General features: G+C 34.4%; 2 protein-coding genes across 2 annotated transcripts in view; one reads left to right on the top strand and one right to left on the bottom strand.

The window, feature by feature from the left end:
• LOC104114923 (large ribosomal subunit protein P1-like) overlaps positions 1–15,996 on the top strand; it is a 146,656-nt gene extending 130,660 nt beyond the window's left edge. The window contains exon 2 of the mRNA XM_070196663.1: positions 15,227–15,996. Coding sequence (XP_070052764.1) covers positions 15,232–15,564 — 333 coding nt within the window. The 5' untranslated portion in view covers positions 15,227–15,231 and the 3' untranslated portion in view covers positions 15,565–15,996. The remainder of the gene's footprint in view (positions 1–15,226) is intronic.
• LOC138906949 (uncharacterized) lies at positions 7,150–7,701 on the bottom strand. Its single transcript, XM_070196613.1, has one exon. It carries the CDS (start codon positions 7,699–7,701, stop codon positions 7,150–7,152), a length of 552 nt encoding a protein of 183 aa, XP_070052714.1.
• Positions 15,997–17,840: the final 1,844 nt, after the last annotated feature.

The raw sequence follows: 17,840 nt of genomic DNA, 5'->3' as shown, positions 1-17,840 counted from the left end.
TCATCATTTTTGGGCTATTCTCATGATATTGCGAGCCCATGAGAGAGAGTGATTGGAGAGATTTATGACTGAGGGAGGCTGAGGGCCTGATTGTGAGGATATTTTTTTGGGATCGGGTTGCACGCCGCAACAGGCCATGTTGGTTATATATATATTATTACTATTATATGGATCGGGGTTGCCCGCCTGCAGCAGGCCTTATTGGCTTATTATGGCACGTGAGTTATCCGTGCGGATCTAGATATTATTATAGCACGTGAGTTGTCCGTGCGGCACGTGAGTTGTCCGCGCAAATTATAGCGCTTGGGATGAAGGAGCCCCTCCGAAATCTGTACACACCCCCAGTGAGCACAGGTACCTACTGAGTGCGAGTGCCGAGTGCTGAGTGACTGGGAGGCATGGGTGATTGTGAGGTATGCTCGGGGGCTGTTTACGATTGATTGTGAGGTAAGTCCGAGGGGCTGTATATGAGTGATTGTGAGGTCTGCCCGAGGGGCTATTTATGATTTTATCATTGAGTTGCATCGTATTGGCATGCACACATGACATACATGCATAGAGATGTATTTTTCTCATGCTGTACTGCATCACATCATTGATGATTTTTACATATTTTTGAGAGATGGGCATAATGATGCATTTGTTTTTACACGGGTTATATAGAAGAAAAATGAAACATCTCAATTATTATTGAAAGGATTTTTGGGAAAAATTATTGTTTTCAAACTTATTCATATTTTTGGCAACTTCGGTAAACGATTTGGGTTTTCACTGATGTACTTGAAAGGGAGAACTATTATTTTTGAAATCATGATTTTGCTAAGCATTTTATCTTTGAGTTACTTCTGGTATTATTTGTTTTATATTGTTATGGACTGTTGTGGACTATTTGTTTTGGACCCGACCTTAGTAGAAGCTTATCACTACTTTCAACCTAAGGCTAGATTTGCTACTTACTCAGTACACGGGGTCGGTTGTACTGATACTACACTTTTGCACATTGCATGCAAATGTTGGCTGCTGTTATTGCTGTGCTCGATGGTTGCGGGATTTGAAGATGTACCTGCGTTCTTGTTGTAGCTGCCTCTTGTTCATGGTAGCCTTAGATTTATAAAAGTTCTGTTTATGTACTATTCAAACAGACTATGTATTTATTTCATTTCTACTTTGTAAACTCTATTCTTAGAATCTCATGATTTGTACTACAAGTTCTTGGGGATTGTATAAGATTAAGACCTTTATTCACTTAAATTATTTTAATAATTATTATTGAAATTGGATAGTTGGTAATTGGTTTACCTAACGGGTTGGGTTAGGTGCCATCACGACTAGTTGGATTTTGGGTCGTGACATTTATGTTTTCATAATTCACAACCATTTAAACAGTAAAACTGTCTAGACAGTTTTGCTAAGTCCTATAAAAGTATGTACGTTATTGCATTCTACTTTTACTAGTGACTTTTACATGACATTTTAAAAAATACCGAAAATTAACCGAACCGTACCGATACCGAAGAAACCGACATGATTGGGACGTTTTCAAAAAGTTTAATTTTGCTTATACATAATAGAATAGCCAAAAAATTGGTATGGTTCAAATTTTTTAAAATAACCATCCGAACCGAACCATTGTAACCCCTACTACCCATTTAAACACATCTTAAGAAAATATAAACTCCTAAAAAGGGAATAAATAATTTAACTAAACTACCCCTAATTAAAATTTTTGTATTTTAACTTGACATATGGAACTTGGTCATTTAACACTTAACATTAACTAGTAGCGATGTCAATGGATCTCTAAAAACCAACTAAATCGAGCAGTATCGTATCGATTATTGGGTTTATTTTTATAAACTTTAGGTTTTTATATAAATTTATATTCGTACCGATAATTATGGTAGATTTTTAATTTTACAAAAATAAACTGAAAAAATACCGAAATGTACCAAATAATTTTAGATAAGAAAAATATATTTTATATATCAAGTTTTAAAAATAACAAAATATCAATTTTCCTTGGCCTTTGTGATTGTGAAAACATTTACGGCCAACAAGTAATTAAAACCTAAAGTCTCAACTCTCAAGCCTATTATACTAGTCCAATTGAAACTAAATTAATTCTAGCTAGCATCTTGAGTACCATGCCACATGTATTCTAGCGATCTTGAGCGGCAAACCATAAGTATTGAATATATTTTCTCTCATATGATTTAGATTTTTCTTATTTGATATTTAATCTTTTAATAGACTCTATTCTTGAGTCCAATTTTAATTAATATATTCCAACTCGTGTGATCTATATTTATTTTATCTTTGCTTAATTTCTCTTATGTTGTAGTAGAATAGTGAGATAAATCTCTATTCCGGCTATCTTTCATATTCCCTTAATTCATCGCCTTTAAATGTATAGAGAGTTTTGCTGAAATCCTAAGTAAGTACGTATCTTATCGCGTTTTAACTTCTATTAGCGACCCATACATAACATTTTAACAAAATTACTGAAAATTAACCGAATCACACAAATACCGAAGAGAAATCGAGATGATCGGGACGATTTCAAAAAGTCTAATTTTGATTATACAAAATAGAGTAACCAAAAAATTGGTATGATATAAAGTTTATAAAATAACTAGCCGAACCGAACAGAACCATTGACACTCATATTAACTAGTATGAACATATTGCAATAATTAAATAAACACTCCCTGTACCAAACCATAAGTGTGCCAAATTTTGCATCCATAGACAAATATGGAATGGCAAAAATTTGAATTGCAGTCAAACTTCGAATAACCAAATGTTGAACCTATTTAATAATATCATAGAAAATTGGAGTTATTTAAAAGACTTTTAGGGATACATAAATAAGGGCAATTGTCTACTTTGGAGGCATATTCACTAAAGGACAACTCCCCTTAAGATATTTAAGGGTTCCTATTAGCTCCAAAAGAGTCTCATGTGTACAATGTAAGCCTCTGCTAGATAAGATTCTGCATGGAATTAAATCCCGGACTACCAAGTTTCTGTCATATGCTGGTAGAGCACAACTCATCAAATCTATCTTATTCTCTATACAAGTCTTTTAGGCTCAGAACTTTGTGCTCCCTAAGAGAGTTGTGCGGATCATAGAAGCTACATGTAGAAGATTTTTTTGTGGACCGGTGGTGTTGAACTTTCAAAGAAAGCTTTATTAGTCTGGGACAGACTATGTCAACCTACAAATGTTGGGGGCCTAAACATTCTAGACATCACAGCTTGAAACAAAACTGCTATTAACAAATTGTTATTATAGGGGCTAATAGGAACTTCCTGGAGGACATTCCAAAACAGACTTCATAGATCATTCAGAAGATTATGAAGGTATCAAAGTACAATATAGAAGCAGGATATGAACTAACTGATATCTACAATATGGATCAGTTCTCTTCAAGACAATTTTACCAGAGACTAAGAGGTGAGTTTCCAAAGGCGGCCCGGAGGAAAATGGTATGTAATAACCTTAGATTTCCTAAATGGATCTTCGTGCTAAGATTAGCAGTCCATGGCAAGCTTTATACAAGGGATAGACTAAGTAAATGGGGTATGACTAGCGATACAGTGTGTCCTTTGTGTGGCCAGAAGATTGAAAACGACTCATATTTGTTCTTCGCATGTGAATTGTCTGCTTAAGTCTGACAGAAGTTTCTCAAATGGCAAGGTATTAACAGAAGGCCTAAGAACTAGGATGATGAGCCACAATGGTCAATCAGTTTTACTAATGGAAGGAGTGCTAGAGCAGAGGTGTATAGAATGTTTTTTGTAGCTGCAGTCTACTCTATATGGAGGGAGAGGAACATGAGAGTATTTCAAGACAAACAACATGTGGAGTTAATGATCAAGTAGATAATCCAAGAGGTGTATTTTAGAGATAGTAAGAAACCCAAAGTAGCTAATTGGTTGGCAAGTTTTAATTTCTGTCCTACGTAAGTAATAAGTAGTTTGCTTTGGTAGTTTAGCATATAGTTTATTTTTATCGTGAGTCTGACTGAAGTGTTGGGGCTATTGTCCAACTCTCAGTCGCCAATGCTTTGTAATTCAACACCATTTTGGTAATAAAATCTTTAAAAATAAAGATTAATTCTTTCTTGATTTGGTAAGTGAACACTTATTTTGAAAGAAAAAAAAAATTAGTAGACACTCTTTTTGAACGGAGGGAGTATGAGCCACTGCTAGTGGCAGTGGGTATTATAAATGCGACAGACATCTTTTACGGTAGTTGTAATTTGGACTAACCTATTAAATCTAGATATCTGCTAATTAGAACTTTAGATTTTATGTTATGAACTCTAAAAAGGCTGAAGCGACACCTTGTAAATTGCTCCCGGTCATATCTTTTCATGACAAGTTTTAAAAGTATATAGTGATCTATAATATATTTTAACTAAGTCTATATTAAACGACTTAAATGTGCTTATGTTGATTTTAGTTTATACTAAATTACGTGCTTAGTTTATTATCAACATCTAGACTTCAAACTGCCACTCCCCCTTAAAAGCCTCTAAGTACGCATTTTCCTTATTGAAAATGATAATTTTTTATTAATAAATGATGATTTAATAATATGTTAATGAGATATCAAATCAATGTTACTATTATTGAGATGTTACGAGTCGTTCGTTATAAATCTTAACATTACAAGTGTGTATATTATAATCCTTAGATACTGTAGCGTTCGTAATATAGCTATGGTGCCCATTTCATTTTGTTGCCATAGAGTTTAGTTACCTATTGCAATATAGTTAAAGAACATTTCATGTTGTTCACATATAGTTATGTCACCACTCTCAAGTTGTTAACATAATTATAACGCTAAATACATAAACATATACTTAAACTTGCTTCATCTGTCAGTTAAATACTCCAACTTACCAAGTGACCATCTAGACACCTCAACTCGCTCCTTACAATTAATACGTGCCTTACAATTGCGTCAAATGAACGAATTAGACGTTGGCATGTGTCATTAGTGATGTATTTTTAACTTTTTCCTTATTTTAACCGTATAACAACAACTCCCACCCCCATTCTTCTTCTTCCTTCCCAGCCCCTCCCCCACGTTTTCAACCCCATTCTTCCTCTTTTAATTGTGATCTCCTCCCGTCCCTCTTACACTTTTCACATAAACATAATCACCACTACTGTAAAATAAATAGAAATATAACCTTGAATCTGTCGCCTCCATAGCCGTCATCACCATGAAATCGAGAAAATATTTTCAGATTTTGAACACAATTTAGCTTTATAGAGCCGAAAAGATTTCATCTTTTTCAAAGATTGGAGTGTTTAACTGACATCTCAGGCCAATTTTAAGTATTTGTTTATGTATTTTGCCAAATAATTCATAACAAGTCATCACAACCTTTTCATCAACATATGTTAATATTACTTATTAATTATCATATTTTAGATTATCATTATATTTAAGTCACCAATTTTATGTTGTTAACATATTGTTTAGTCATCAATTTTAATTTTTATACTTTAGAATGTCACATTTCTTAATAAAATATTATTTATTTATTTAAAAACTATTTTTATATTGTAGTTTATAATAAATCAGTAGTCTATTGTTAAGCCATCTGTACGTTTAAAATAAAGTTTGTTTCTTTAAAAATGGAGAAGTTTTATCTCTTAATTTACCAATATTTCGACTTGTGAAAGACCACTCAGAAGAATTCTAAAGCGGCAACGCATAAATTTCAAATGCTTTCAGGAAAATTCCTAATTTGAGTTCAACATATCTTCTGGAAAATACCTAATCTCAGATCGCTTAGTATAGAAGTTAGAATCACTATAAGTTTGGTTGAAGCACTAGACACTGCTGACGAGTTTTCATGATTGTTGAATCATATGTTTTGTCATAGTAGCGTACAGATGAGGAGCATTATCTATCATTTTAGAATCTTTGAAATTCATTTAGCACTTTTCCTTTGAGTTTCCAAAAAAAGGAAGTTGAATTCATTTAGCAACATAAGCACATTTAGAACCTTTGATGCTAAATTCAATTTACAATAAATCAATAGACTATTTATAATAACGTACATAGACCGAGTTAAAATTTATTAAAAGGAAATGCAATTTGTAGACAACATAAATCTGAACTGTTCATCTTCAACCCAAGCTCAAATTTAAAATTTCATCCAAAATCATTTTAAATCTTCACCAAACTTCCTCAAAATTGAGATATAAACTCTCCCAGATGGACCCAATCTCTTGTATCAACACCCAATCCAAACATTTTCACAAAATCCAATCTCCCAACCAAGCTTCAAAATGAGTTTTAATGGGGTTTTGTTCTTCTCCTTCAAGTTTCAAGCTCAAGTTCTTTCACATATAGTGAATACAATGGTTAACTTTAAAATTCTAAGAGACAACATCAACTTCAACAATTGAATCAATCAAATTTACTATCAAAACGTAGACAATGAAGAAGAAGTAGAGTGGAGAAGCTGCTAGTTAATGCTCAAGCTTGAGGAAGAATTTGTTTTGATTTATTTGCTGAATTTTAAGTTTGCCCTAGAAGTTTTAAATTTTTTAAAATAGCCCCTGATCAAACTTAAATCACCACTTAACATTTTTTCGGGCAAAACATAAATAAAAAATAAATAGGGGTCCAAACTTTGAATTAGAGTCTTGAGGGCCTCTGTCTACAATATATTTCTAGTATGTAGTACTTCTAATCTATAAAATCTTTGTGAAGGGAGAAACCAACAGATTTACTAGGAATATCAATCATGTTAAGATGCAACTTGAGTGACGTCTTTGTTTTTGTTTTTTATTTTATATATAATCCATCCACCGAGACTTTCACCTTCAGTGGTGGTAGTGGGTTTGGCCTAGACCCCTGGACCCCTATCTTGTAAATTATTTGAAAGAGAAGATTACAACGAGGGGGCATATAACCTTACCTCAAAAGTTAAAAGGGACTTCAAGGGAAAACAAAGGAGGGGCTTTGCCTAGATAACCATTTATAAAAATATTAGGAGATTAGGAAAATACTTCCTACTAAATTTGATGGCCTTGGCCTTTAGAGATGAAAAATGTGAGTAGTTCTTTAAATATAGAAAAAATGATAATGTTGCACCTCCCCATGAAGTATGATACAGTTCATGAAGGATCATAGTACCAGGTGGAATGCTTCTTTGTTTTCCTTCTGAAGTTGGGGAGGTGAAGCTTGTTCATTCTTAGAGGATCTCTAGCTTTACCTGGGAGATCATTCTCTGTGTACAAAATTCTTTCATCAGAGATGGTTGTTGCATATTTGGCAAGAGCATCTATAACCTCATTGTCTTCCCTAATGCAGTGATTCACTTGAATATTTCTTTGGTTCATTTTCTTTTGGATATTCTCAATCAAATTATGCAGTGACCAGGGAGGTTTAACGGATCCCTGAATCAATTGAACAATAATCATTGAGTCCATGTCTAGTTCCAAACTATCAAATTGTTGATCACAACACCAAGTAATACGAATAACCGCAACCTGAGCTTCACTAAAGTTGTTAGTGTAGAACTGAGTAGGATAGGCAAAGGCCATAGTCATGTTTCCACTTATATTTCTAACAATTCCACCTGCTCCACCTTTTCTTTGATTGGTCATGAAGCTGCTATTTGTATTGAACTTCCAGTTGTTACCATGTGGTCTCAACCAATGTACCATGAGGCTACTGATTTTTAGGCTTGTAATTTTCTGCAATATTACATACTCAACTCCAATTCCAACTATCTCTCATTTACTGAATTTTTTTGCCCATTGTCACTTTAATTTGAAAAAGTATTTGGTGGCAAATTTTAGAAACAGAAGTGGTTTTCTGATCATACTTCTTAGTACACCTAGTCTTCCATATCTCCCAACATAATATACTATGAGTAATTCAAAAAATAAATTGGCGAGCTTTGTTATTTGGTATAGAGTTCCACCATGCCAAAGATAGTTTGTAAGGCTGGTTCCATTGATGTGAATTTCCAAAGGGGTAGCTATCTGATGCTAGACCTTCTTTGCTATGTTACTGTTGGCAAAGACATGATTTGCAGTTTTAACTTTTGGAACCCTACAACATGAGCAACTTGATGATAAATTGACCCCAAACCTACTCATATTATCATCCAATGGAAGTCCTCCCTTTACAAGTCTCCACATGAAGAAAGAAATTTTAAAGGGAAGTTCTTTGATCCAAATTCTAGAGAAATTAGAATTTTGTTATTTTTCAATCTTAGTTCTTCATATGCCGAGGCATAAGAGAAGATTTCATTGGGGGTAATTTTTCAAGTAGCGTGGTCTTTAAGAAGTCCATTCCCAATATTTACCTCATTAACCATATTAGTGACGCTATCAAGGATAATATTTCTCACTTTGTCAAGGTCTCAAGCATGATCATCAATGTAATCCTTGACTTTCTCATTCCCAGATTTAATGGCAGGAGAAATAAGAGAATTTATGACCCTTGGCCAGTCCAGCCGTCCCACCAAAAGAGTGAGTTACCATTATTAATCATCCAGCTTATGATATTGTCCATTTTCTCTTTGATGGTTAGAAGATTCTTTCATGCATTAGAGTCTTTGGAGCTAATAACTTTAGAAGGGATTGCACGATACTTAGCTTTTAAGAATTCTGCCCACAGAGAATGTTTTGTCCTAAACCTCTACCATCTCTTAGCATTGAAGGAGTTACAAATATTTTGCAAATTTTTAAAGCCCAAACCTCCCTCATTCTTAGGAAAACACACATTGCTCAAAGAGCACCAATGATATTTATTTTTGCCTTCTCTTTGTCTCCAAAAGAGATTGGCAAAATAGCTTTCATTCTCTTTAATGACGACGTTTGGAGGCATAAGAGCTGCAAAGATATTGAGAGTTTGAGATTGCAAAATATGATTGATAATGTGTCACGACCCCAATTTTCCTCCGTAGGATGTCGTGATTGCAAGCCTAACACTTATTGAATCAAATGACATAATTTAACTAAAACAACCATTAAACCAAAACCATATATTTATATATAAAACCAACAATCCCTACATGATACAATATCCCAAAACCGGTAGTACAAGTCAAAAGATCTACTGAGTTCACTTGAAAATTTCTAAGTACAACTGTTCCAAAATAGAAATAAATAGTACAAGAAAAATTTCAGAAGGTGACTCCGAGGCTTGCGAATGCGACGACAGGTATACCTTGAGTCTCCACAGCAATACCCGATCAACTAGCTAACGATCAACAAACTATGAAGTACCTGGATCTGCACAAAAATATGCAGAAAGCGTAGCATGAGTACACTACGGCGGTACCCAGTAAGTATCAAGAGTAACTTCGGTGGAGTAGTGACGAGGAACAGTCAAGATACCTACTAGACATAATAACCTATATAAGTATAAATATGAAACTAGCAGGGGACAATATCAATATAAAGCTAAGCATGGTAAAACGACAACAATACTTGCAATAGAAAACTAGAAGCAACAATTAGAAACAAGGAACAAAGAGGTAATAACACCTTAGAGTAAGCTGAATACAGACAAAGTCCGGTGAAACCAAGTAAGGGAAAACATGTAGCAACCGAATAAACAATCGCATTCACACAAGATTTATAAAAGAACTTTCCCGAGGTACCACACCTCATCACCACAATTCGCGGGTCCCAAGTCATGAACTCTAATCACTTGGCATCTTGTACTCACATTAATAATCATAATTGCACGGACAACTCACGTGCTATACGGACAACTCACGTGTCAATACCATTAGTAATTTATATCTACACGGACAACTCACGTGCTAAGGGAGTGACAATACTTCATATCCGCACGGACAACTCACGTGCCAACAATAACTATAACTCATAACCGCACAGACAACTCACATGCCAATAGTACAACTCTCACACAAAAGGCAAATAAACGAGAATAAGTGTAAATGATCCATGAACATCAGGATTCATCTTTTAAACCGATATGAATGATTAATTACGTGTATGCTTGTCCAAGTGTTCTATCACAACTCGAGTCAACAAGTATGAACAGAGACAACGAATGATACATATGAAACAATACAACAAAACGTAAAATGCATTACTCACACAAGGTAGTCACACCACTACACAAGTATCATCATAACAATTCCCCCATGCCATCATAAGTCATCACAAATCATCCCCGATATAGCCCCCTTGTCTCGTCACATGCACAACAATAAAGTAAATTCCCGCCTTGTTTCGCCGCATGCACATAATAATATTCCTGCCTTGTCTCGCCACATGCGCAAACCCACATATATATAGCCTGCCTTGTCGCGCCGCATTTGAAAATATCAATAATAACAATAGCACAGACAACTCACGTGCGAATACCCCGACAATCCTCTCAATAATATCACGTGTACCAAAAACATAACAACACAATACAAAAACCCGCATCACATGGTCCCATATACCACAACATTTAAAACAATTTCAATACCACATCCACACATAGCCCTCGGTTCAAAAATACTGAGTACAACAACAATAACAATAACACGAGCGTATGGCAAGTAAATCAACACAAGAATTTCAAACACAAAGAAACGGAAGAATGAGCTCAATGAAAGACATGACAAGTAATAATGGTTTCAAATAAGAATAACTCAACAATGAGAGAGATAATGTGTAATAACGATATCAAATAAGAATAACTCAACAATGAGAGAGATAACATGTAACAATGACTTCAAATAAGAATGAGTCAACGATAAGAGAGATAACATATAACAATGATTCCAATTAAGAACAACTCGACGATACGAGAGATAACATGTAACAATGACTTCAAATAAGAACAACTCAACAATAAGAGAGATAACATGTAACAATGATTTCAAATAAGAATAAGTCAACAAGGGAAGAGATGACAATAACTTCAATTAAGATGATCAACTACGGAAGAGATAACATGGCCATAAACGAGGTAACAACTTCAATTAAGGCATAGAAGAGTATATTTGACAATAAAGGGTAGAACATGAACCAATCAAATTAAATTAAGACATGTAAGGGTAAATTTAGCAATGGATGATTTAACATGATAAGACAACTTCATTTTAATATACATAAGAACCTACGAGCCTAAACAGTCAAATTTCCACATATAAGTCGTGTACACACTCGTCACCTCGGGTATACTCTTTCACGTAGTTCAATTGGTACAAATAAATCAATCCCTACGAGGTAGTTCCTCCACACAACGTTAGGCAAGATACTTACTTCAAAAGCCCTCAATCCTCTAAAATAACTTTTCCTTTACAATTCGCCTCCGCTCGGTTCAAATCGAATCAAAATCGACTCAATAACATCAAGTAATGCAAGAGAAATCAATTCCAATAATTAAAGCTATAATCTTTACACAGTTCCTCAAAAGTCAACAAAAGTCAACTCGGGACCCGTCCGGTCAAAACCCGGGTATAATGGTAGATTTTGACTACCCGTAACCCCACGAGTTCATATATGTGATTAGTTTTAAAATCCGAGTCCAAATCGACTCTCAAAACTTAAATTCTTACTTTTCAAAAACTTGACAAAGTTTCACAAACTTTCACTTTGATTCTCACGGGGCTCCAAATCAAACATCAACACAAGTCTAAAATTATAACATGAACTCGCTCGTGCAATCAAATCATCAAAATAACACCCGAAACCACGAATCGGACCTCAAAACACATGAATTCAACATGAAACTCAAGTACTTCTAAAAACACAACCGCGCGTCCGATTCCTACCAAATCAACTCGAAATGACGCTAAACTTTTTGAACAAATTCCAAATGACAAAACAGACTTATTTCAAGTTACGAAACAGAAATCCAAGCACGATAGCTACGAAGTCAACCTACGATCAAACTTATCAAAATTCTAAACCTTTAAATTGTCAACTTTCGACAAAACAACACAAATCAACCTACGAACCTCCGAACTCGATTCCGGACGTATGCCCAAGTCCAAAAATATGATACGACCTATCGGAGCTATTAAAATACCGCTACGGGGTCGTTTTCACAAAAGTCAAACATCGGTCAACATTTTCAAATTAAGCTTCTAAAGTGAGAACCACTCATCCAAATTCATTCCGAATCATCCGAAAATCAAATTCGAGCATGCACGCAAGTCATAATACACAATATGAAGCTACTCAAGACCTTGAACCACTGAACGGATCGCTAGAGCTCAAAACGACAATTCGGATCGTTACATAATGAGAGCTTTACCTCCAATTGTAAGGAATCTGCCTTGCCAACCATTTGCCTCGTTCATAATCTTCTTAGTAATATCAGAGATAAGACAAATTTTCTTCCTTCCTGAGTAAATGGGACATCCAAGGTATGTGAAAGAGAATGGTGAGTGTTTGAATCTTGTCCATCTCCTAATCATGCTCCTGGAAAGTCTGCATGTATTATCGTGGGTCACGAAGAAGCTTTTCTCCTTATTGATTTCCTGTCCAGATGCCTTCTGGTATTTATTGAGTTAATCATAATCATCTTGGTGGACTTTTTGTGCCCAGAACAGAAAAGGACCAGATCATAATGATTTATCTGGGGGCCTCTATTCTTCACGGAGAAGCCAATAAAGCTATCATTTTGATGAAGTTGGTTGAGAGCCCTTGTGAGAACTTCTACAACAATAATAAAGAGTATAGGAAATAGAGTATAGGAGATAAAGGATCTCCTTGTTTGAGACTTCCGGTGGAATTAAAAATTCAAATCTTGTTCCGTTAATGGTAACAGAGTACCAATTATTGGAGACAAGTAGATTAATAGTTTCAATAATACCTTCAACAAATCCCATCTTTCTCATGGCAGAAATAAGGAATGTCCATGACATCTTGTCATAGGCTTTGGTCATGTCAAGTTTGATGAATGCATTGCCTTCTTTTTTATGAATTCTGATGCCATGGACTATTTCTTGAGTGAGGAGGATATATTCAGTAATCAATCTACCCTTAACAAAGCCAAACTGGTTGTTTGATATTAGTTTTGAAAGTAGGGGGTTCATCCTCATAGCTAAAATTTTGGATATGTTGTTAGTCATAAAATTCTACTCAGCAGGTACTTTTTTAGTAGACACATTTCAGGAAGCCTCTCGAAAGACATGTCCCCTTCCTCTTCCCACTTTTAATTTCCAGTAAGTTGCTGAAAGTTTCTCGCACAAAGAACTCTCTCAACCATTTCTGAACTTTCAAGATTCTTAAAACCGTACCCCTCTTTCTATCCTCATAAATCCTTTCTAGAGCTTAAAATTTATATTCACGATTTTCGTGAAATGATATTTATTTAATTGTTATTTTATAATTCAAGCACATTATTATTTATGTGATTTTTAAAAAAATTTATACTTATTAGCATCGGATACGCACGTAACGCGCGTATCCTACGTATCCTAAGAGTATAGTTATTTAAAAGCACAAAGGCCCTTAGTGAAATATCGTTCGTCTTTTTTACCCTTTAAAAATAGATCTTACACTAGACGAAATAGTCATTTAACTATATCTCTAATATTTAGTAGTAGTCATTTACTTATTCTCCTAATATAAAGATTTCGAAATGAACTAAATTTATATATTAAATTAATAATTAATCATACTATATTATAAGTGGAAAACCCCTAAGTCAAAGTTGAATTACTAAAATGTCCATAAAAAAATAGTGAACTTTTATACCCTTAGTAAATAAATAAATAATTTCTTATTGTAGTTAAACTATTGTATAAAAAGGTAAAAATATTTCATCATAAATATCCTTTATCATGTCAATGGTAATTAATGACTCATTCAAAATATGTACAAAGTTTGAGAATGTATCTGTTAAGAATTTACAGTTGGAGATTACGAAATATTAATGTGGCAATTAATAGTTTCATTTCATTTTAAACACAAGAATTTGGCATTAACATTCTGAAATTCTTCCTTTTGCTGGTTTGGAATTTTTTTTGCACTTAGATTGATGTGCTCCAAAGTCAAATAAGCACTTTGCGATCTTTTATGGAAAGCAAAATCTATGGTGCTAAGTACTAACATGTTTTCTCTTCACGCAGTTTGGGAGTTTGACTTAGGTGAGTTAAAGTCAAATGCTGTTATTTTATTTCATATTTGCCTTCTCTTCAGTGTTGTATGTGCATTTGGGGAATTTATCAAATGATAGCTTGGCCAATTTAAATTTTTCTATTTAGCTATCTTCACCATGTCGGCTCTTCTCTTCATCTTTGACATTCACAATTAATTTTACCTTTGAGAAATAACTTTAAACTCTAAAACTTTTTGTAGGATAACAAGTATTCTCAGTGATTCTTCGAAATTCATAGGTCTTAAGCAGTTATTTCTCGACGTTATTAGATAAGTATCTATCAAAACTAGGGCAACTAAAACACGCTCTTGAAGAAGATGTTCATGGCCTATCTTTTATTCATCTTGGTAGAGCTTAAGAAATCTAGCAGACCATTAGCTTTTTAGTGCAAATAATCTTTATGTATCACTAAAAATATTGTGTAAACATGTTTCATTATTTTACTTTCTCATTCAAATATTGCAGTGTACTTTATATTAAAAGAGCACATAAATTAGGACGGAAGGTGGTCTCCATCAAGATATTTGGGAAGAAAGAAGATAAACAATTTTCCTAGCAATAGTTGGTTGGTCGTTTTTTTAGTTTTATTTAAGATCAATTAGATTTCAACAGAGATAATCATGAGCAGCATCGTTTATAAGAAATTATTAAATTAGATATAACCAATAACATTTATGTACTTAATAAAATAATAAAAATATAACTACAAATAATATTTTGTATACTATAAGTTATGTTTTTAACTCAAAACGTTTTGGAATTTGTATGCAATTAATAGTTATTATATTATTTTTTTGGTGACAAGCTACATAATATTAGACGTGCAACCCAAGTATCCAAAAACTAGTTTCTGAAAAATAGGTAAAATTTCGATCCTGCTTCAATTCCTTTTAGTTTTAGGACTCTTTGCCAAGTGCATTAATAATATTTGACACGACCGACGTTTTTTTCTTAAAATTCCTATCAAGTTGGGACTCCTGCTCATGTTAGGAATAAACCTATTTCTCGTACTTATATAAATACCCCCACAAAATTGTTTTCACAACCTCAAAATTCCTACTACTCTATTAGGGTTTCTGCAATATTATTCTAGAGATACAGAAAAGATGTCTTCCACCGGTGAACTTACTTGTACTTACGCTTGTTTGATCCTACATGATGATGGCATTCCTATTAATGCCGAGAAAATTGGTACACTCATAAAAGCAGCAAATTTGAAGGTGGAATCATACTGGCCGAGCCTTTTTGCAAAACTTTGTCAGAAGATGAACGTGGACGAACTTGTCATGAACGTCGGCGTCGGCGTCGGCGGAACCGCGGCTTCTACCGCCTCTGCTCCCGCTCACGATGCCGCCGCTGCACCTTCCGCCAATGACAAGAAGAAGGAAGAAGTAAAAGAAGAGAGTGATGATGAGCTCATGTTCAGCTTGTTTGACTGAGCGATCCTCAACTTGTAGGCTCTTTAGTATATAGAGAATTATTGCTGGATTATTTTAAGTTTTTAATATTGGGGCTACTTTATTATTATTTAAAACAAAAATAGTCCATTAATCATAGAACTTGTAATCAATTCCTTCTCGGTGAGTTTCTGTCTGATTTGGTTTCCAAGTAATTGGCTCACAAGAAAACATTATCAGAAAATTGAACTAAGGAGACCTAACTTATACGCAAGAATTCTGACTATTATATAGTTGCTGCGATTTATTAATTTCTATTTTAGAGATAAAGAGGCAAGGATTTAGGGTTTCTTGAATCAATTTATTAAACAATTATTAAATATCACTAATATATTTGAAGTTGTGGTTTGTTTTTAGTTCTACATCTAGACAAAAAGGTCGAGGATTCAGAGCTGATCATAAAGCGCAGCCTTTTCTTCTGTCTATGTGCATGTGTAATATCTGTTTATTTTGAGTGATATAGAACGATCCCAGAATTGCTTTATTAGACTTGGCGATGCACCCCGTTCAGAATCAACTCTTGCTTGAATAGTGCAATAATAACCCATTGCAATTACTTTCCTTAATTTTTTATTTTTTTGGTAAAAAAATATAAATAATACCATTAACTCACAAAACCATACACCTAAAGAGCACCCATCTTCCACATTCAGGAAGAGCAGGCCTCCGACAAATCAAGTAACATCTAATTACAACGTATTATGTGTATTAAACTAAGGAAACTTTTGGCTTTCCTAGAGTTCTTAAATCTTTCTATTCTATCTATAATCTCTCTTTTAATTTGCACCAACGCTATCTTAGTATTTATGGTTGTTCCCCTAAAAATCTTCCGGTTCCTTCCTCTCCATACATGGTATATTACCGCTCCTCAAATTGCTGCTATTAGTTCCTTTTGAAACTGTTTCCACTGTCTCCTCTTAATACCTTCAAGTACAGTATGAACTTTTCCTTTCCTTATAGTGATCCCCGTTGGTTCCCCAAATACATGCAAGTATACGTGGCCGTCAATTAATAAAGTGATTCGAAAGTCGGGTGTCGAACCCACAAAGTCTTAGATTAACCGTTAACTAAGCAAACTGAAATCAATTTACTGTCCAAGATGATCAAAAGTTTAACTTTTCTATTACAACTGCTATTGCGAAATTCAAACACGTAACCAAGGGAGATATAGATTCCAGGGTTGTGGTCGGTTTATCAATCCTATTGAGTTCGTAATTACACATGTTAATCCAAATTATCTATGATTGCTAGTTGACTGGATCGTTTAATATAAATAGCATGTTCCCACAATAGTATCCGTCTATCCATAATATATCAACCCTGTATTTCTATGGTCTTGAATTTATCATGAACGGATATAATATGGTATTCAACTAAACAAGACTATTAGGTATATTCCTATCCTAACCGCAAAATCTTTCCCCGAGCTACGGGTTCAGAAACAAGCTCTCTCTAATTCTACTCTAATCTAAACACGGCTTTTCCAAGCATAGCATAGATAGTAAATAGAAATCAACTGATGGCCAAACAATTAAGCAATTATGCACAGAATTAGAGAAAACACCAAAGATGATAACTCGAATTAACGGTAATATAATTAATAAATTTCAATATTTATGACAACCACAATCCTAGAACGTGAAGTTTAGCTCCACATAGACATGGTAGCAAAACAATAAATCATCAAGAAAAAATAAAGATTAGTAAGTTTAATGGAAGAAAGATGGAATCTGATGAATTCCGGCCTCCATGGCGGCTCTGTGCTCTCTCTTCGTCTAAAGTCTGTCCAAAGTCGGTCCTCTGCTCTAAAATTGATATTTAATAACTATTTATATGTGTAGGGAAAAGATCTAGACGAAATAACTAAATTCAAAACCAAATAAGAGATAAAATAAGTTTTAAAAATTCGAAACATGCTCGCGGACCTCGCGATGCGAGGCAAAACGCGAGCTTCACGCGTCGCAACCTCTCACGCTAGATGATGAATCCCTCGCGTCGCGTGCTTTACTGCTTCGTTTCTCATTTTGCATATGTGCTGCCTAACTTTTGCTTCAATTCTTATTTTTGATTTGCTTTGCCTAACTTTCCCTTCTTTCACGTTTTTGTTTTCCTCTTTTGCAATTGACTTTTGTATTCTTTTGATTTGTCTTCACTCATTTGTCTTCAATCATTGTTTCATTATCTCATTATAATATTTTCCATCGTCAAATAATCACGAGCTATTCTCGTAGTGCATAAAATACATATAAAATTTCTAC

This window comes from Nicotiana tomentosiformis, chromosome 3 (assembly GCF_000390325.3).
Source record: "Nicotiana tomentosiformis chromosome 3, ASM39032v3, whole genome shotgun sequence".
Lineage (NCBI taxonomy): Eukaryota > Viridiplantae > Streptophyta > Magnoliopsida > Solanales > Solanaceae > Nicotiana > Nicotiana tomentosiformis.
The sequence above is the reverse complement of the archived record's forward strand: the minus strand, read 5'-3'. Positions and strand labels throughout refer to the sequence as shown.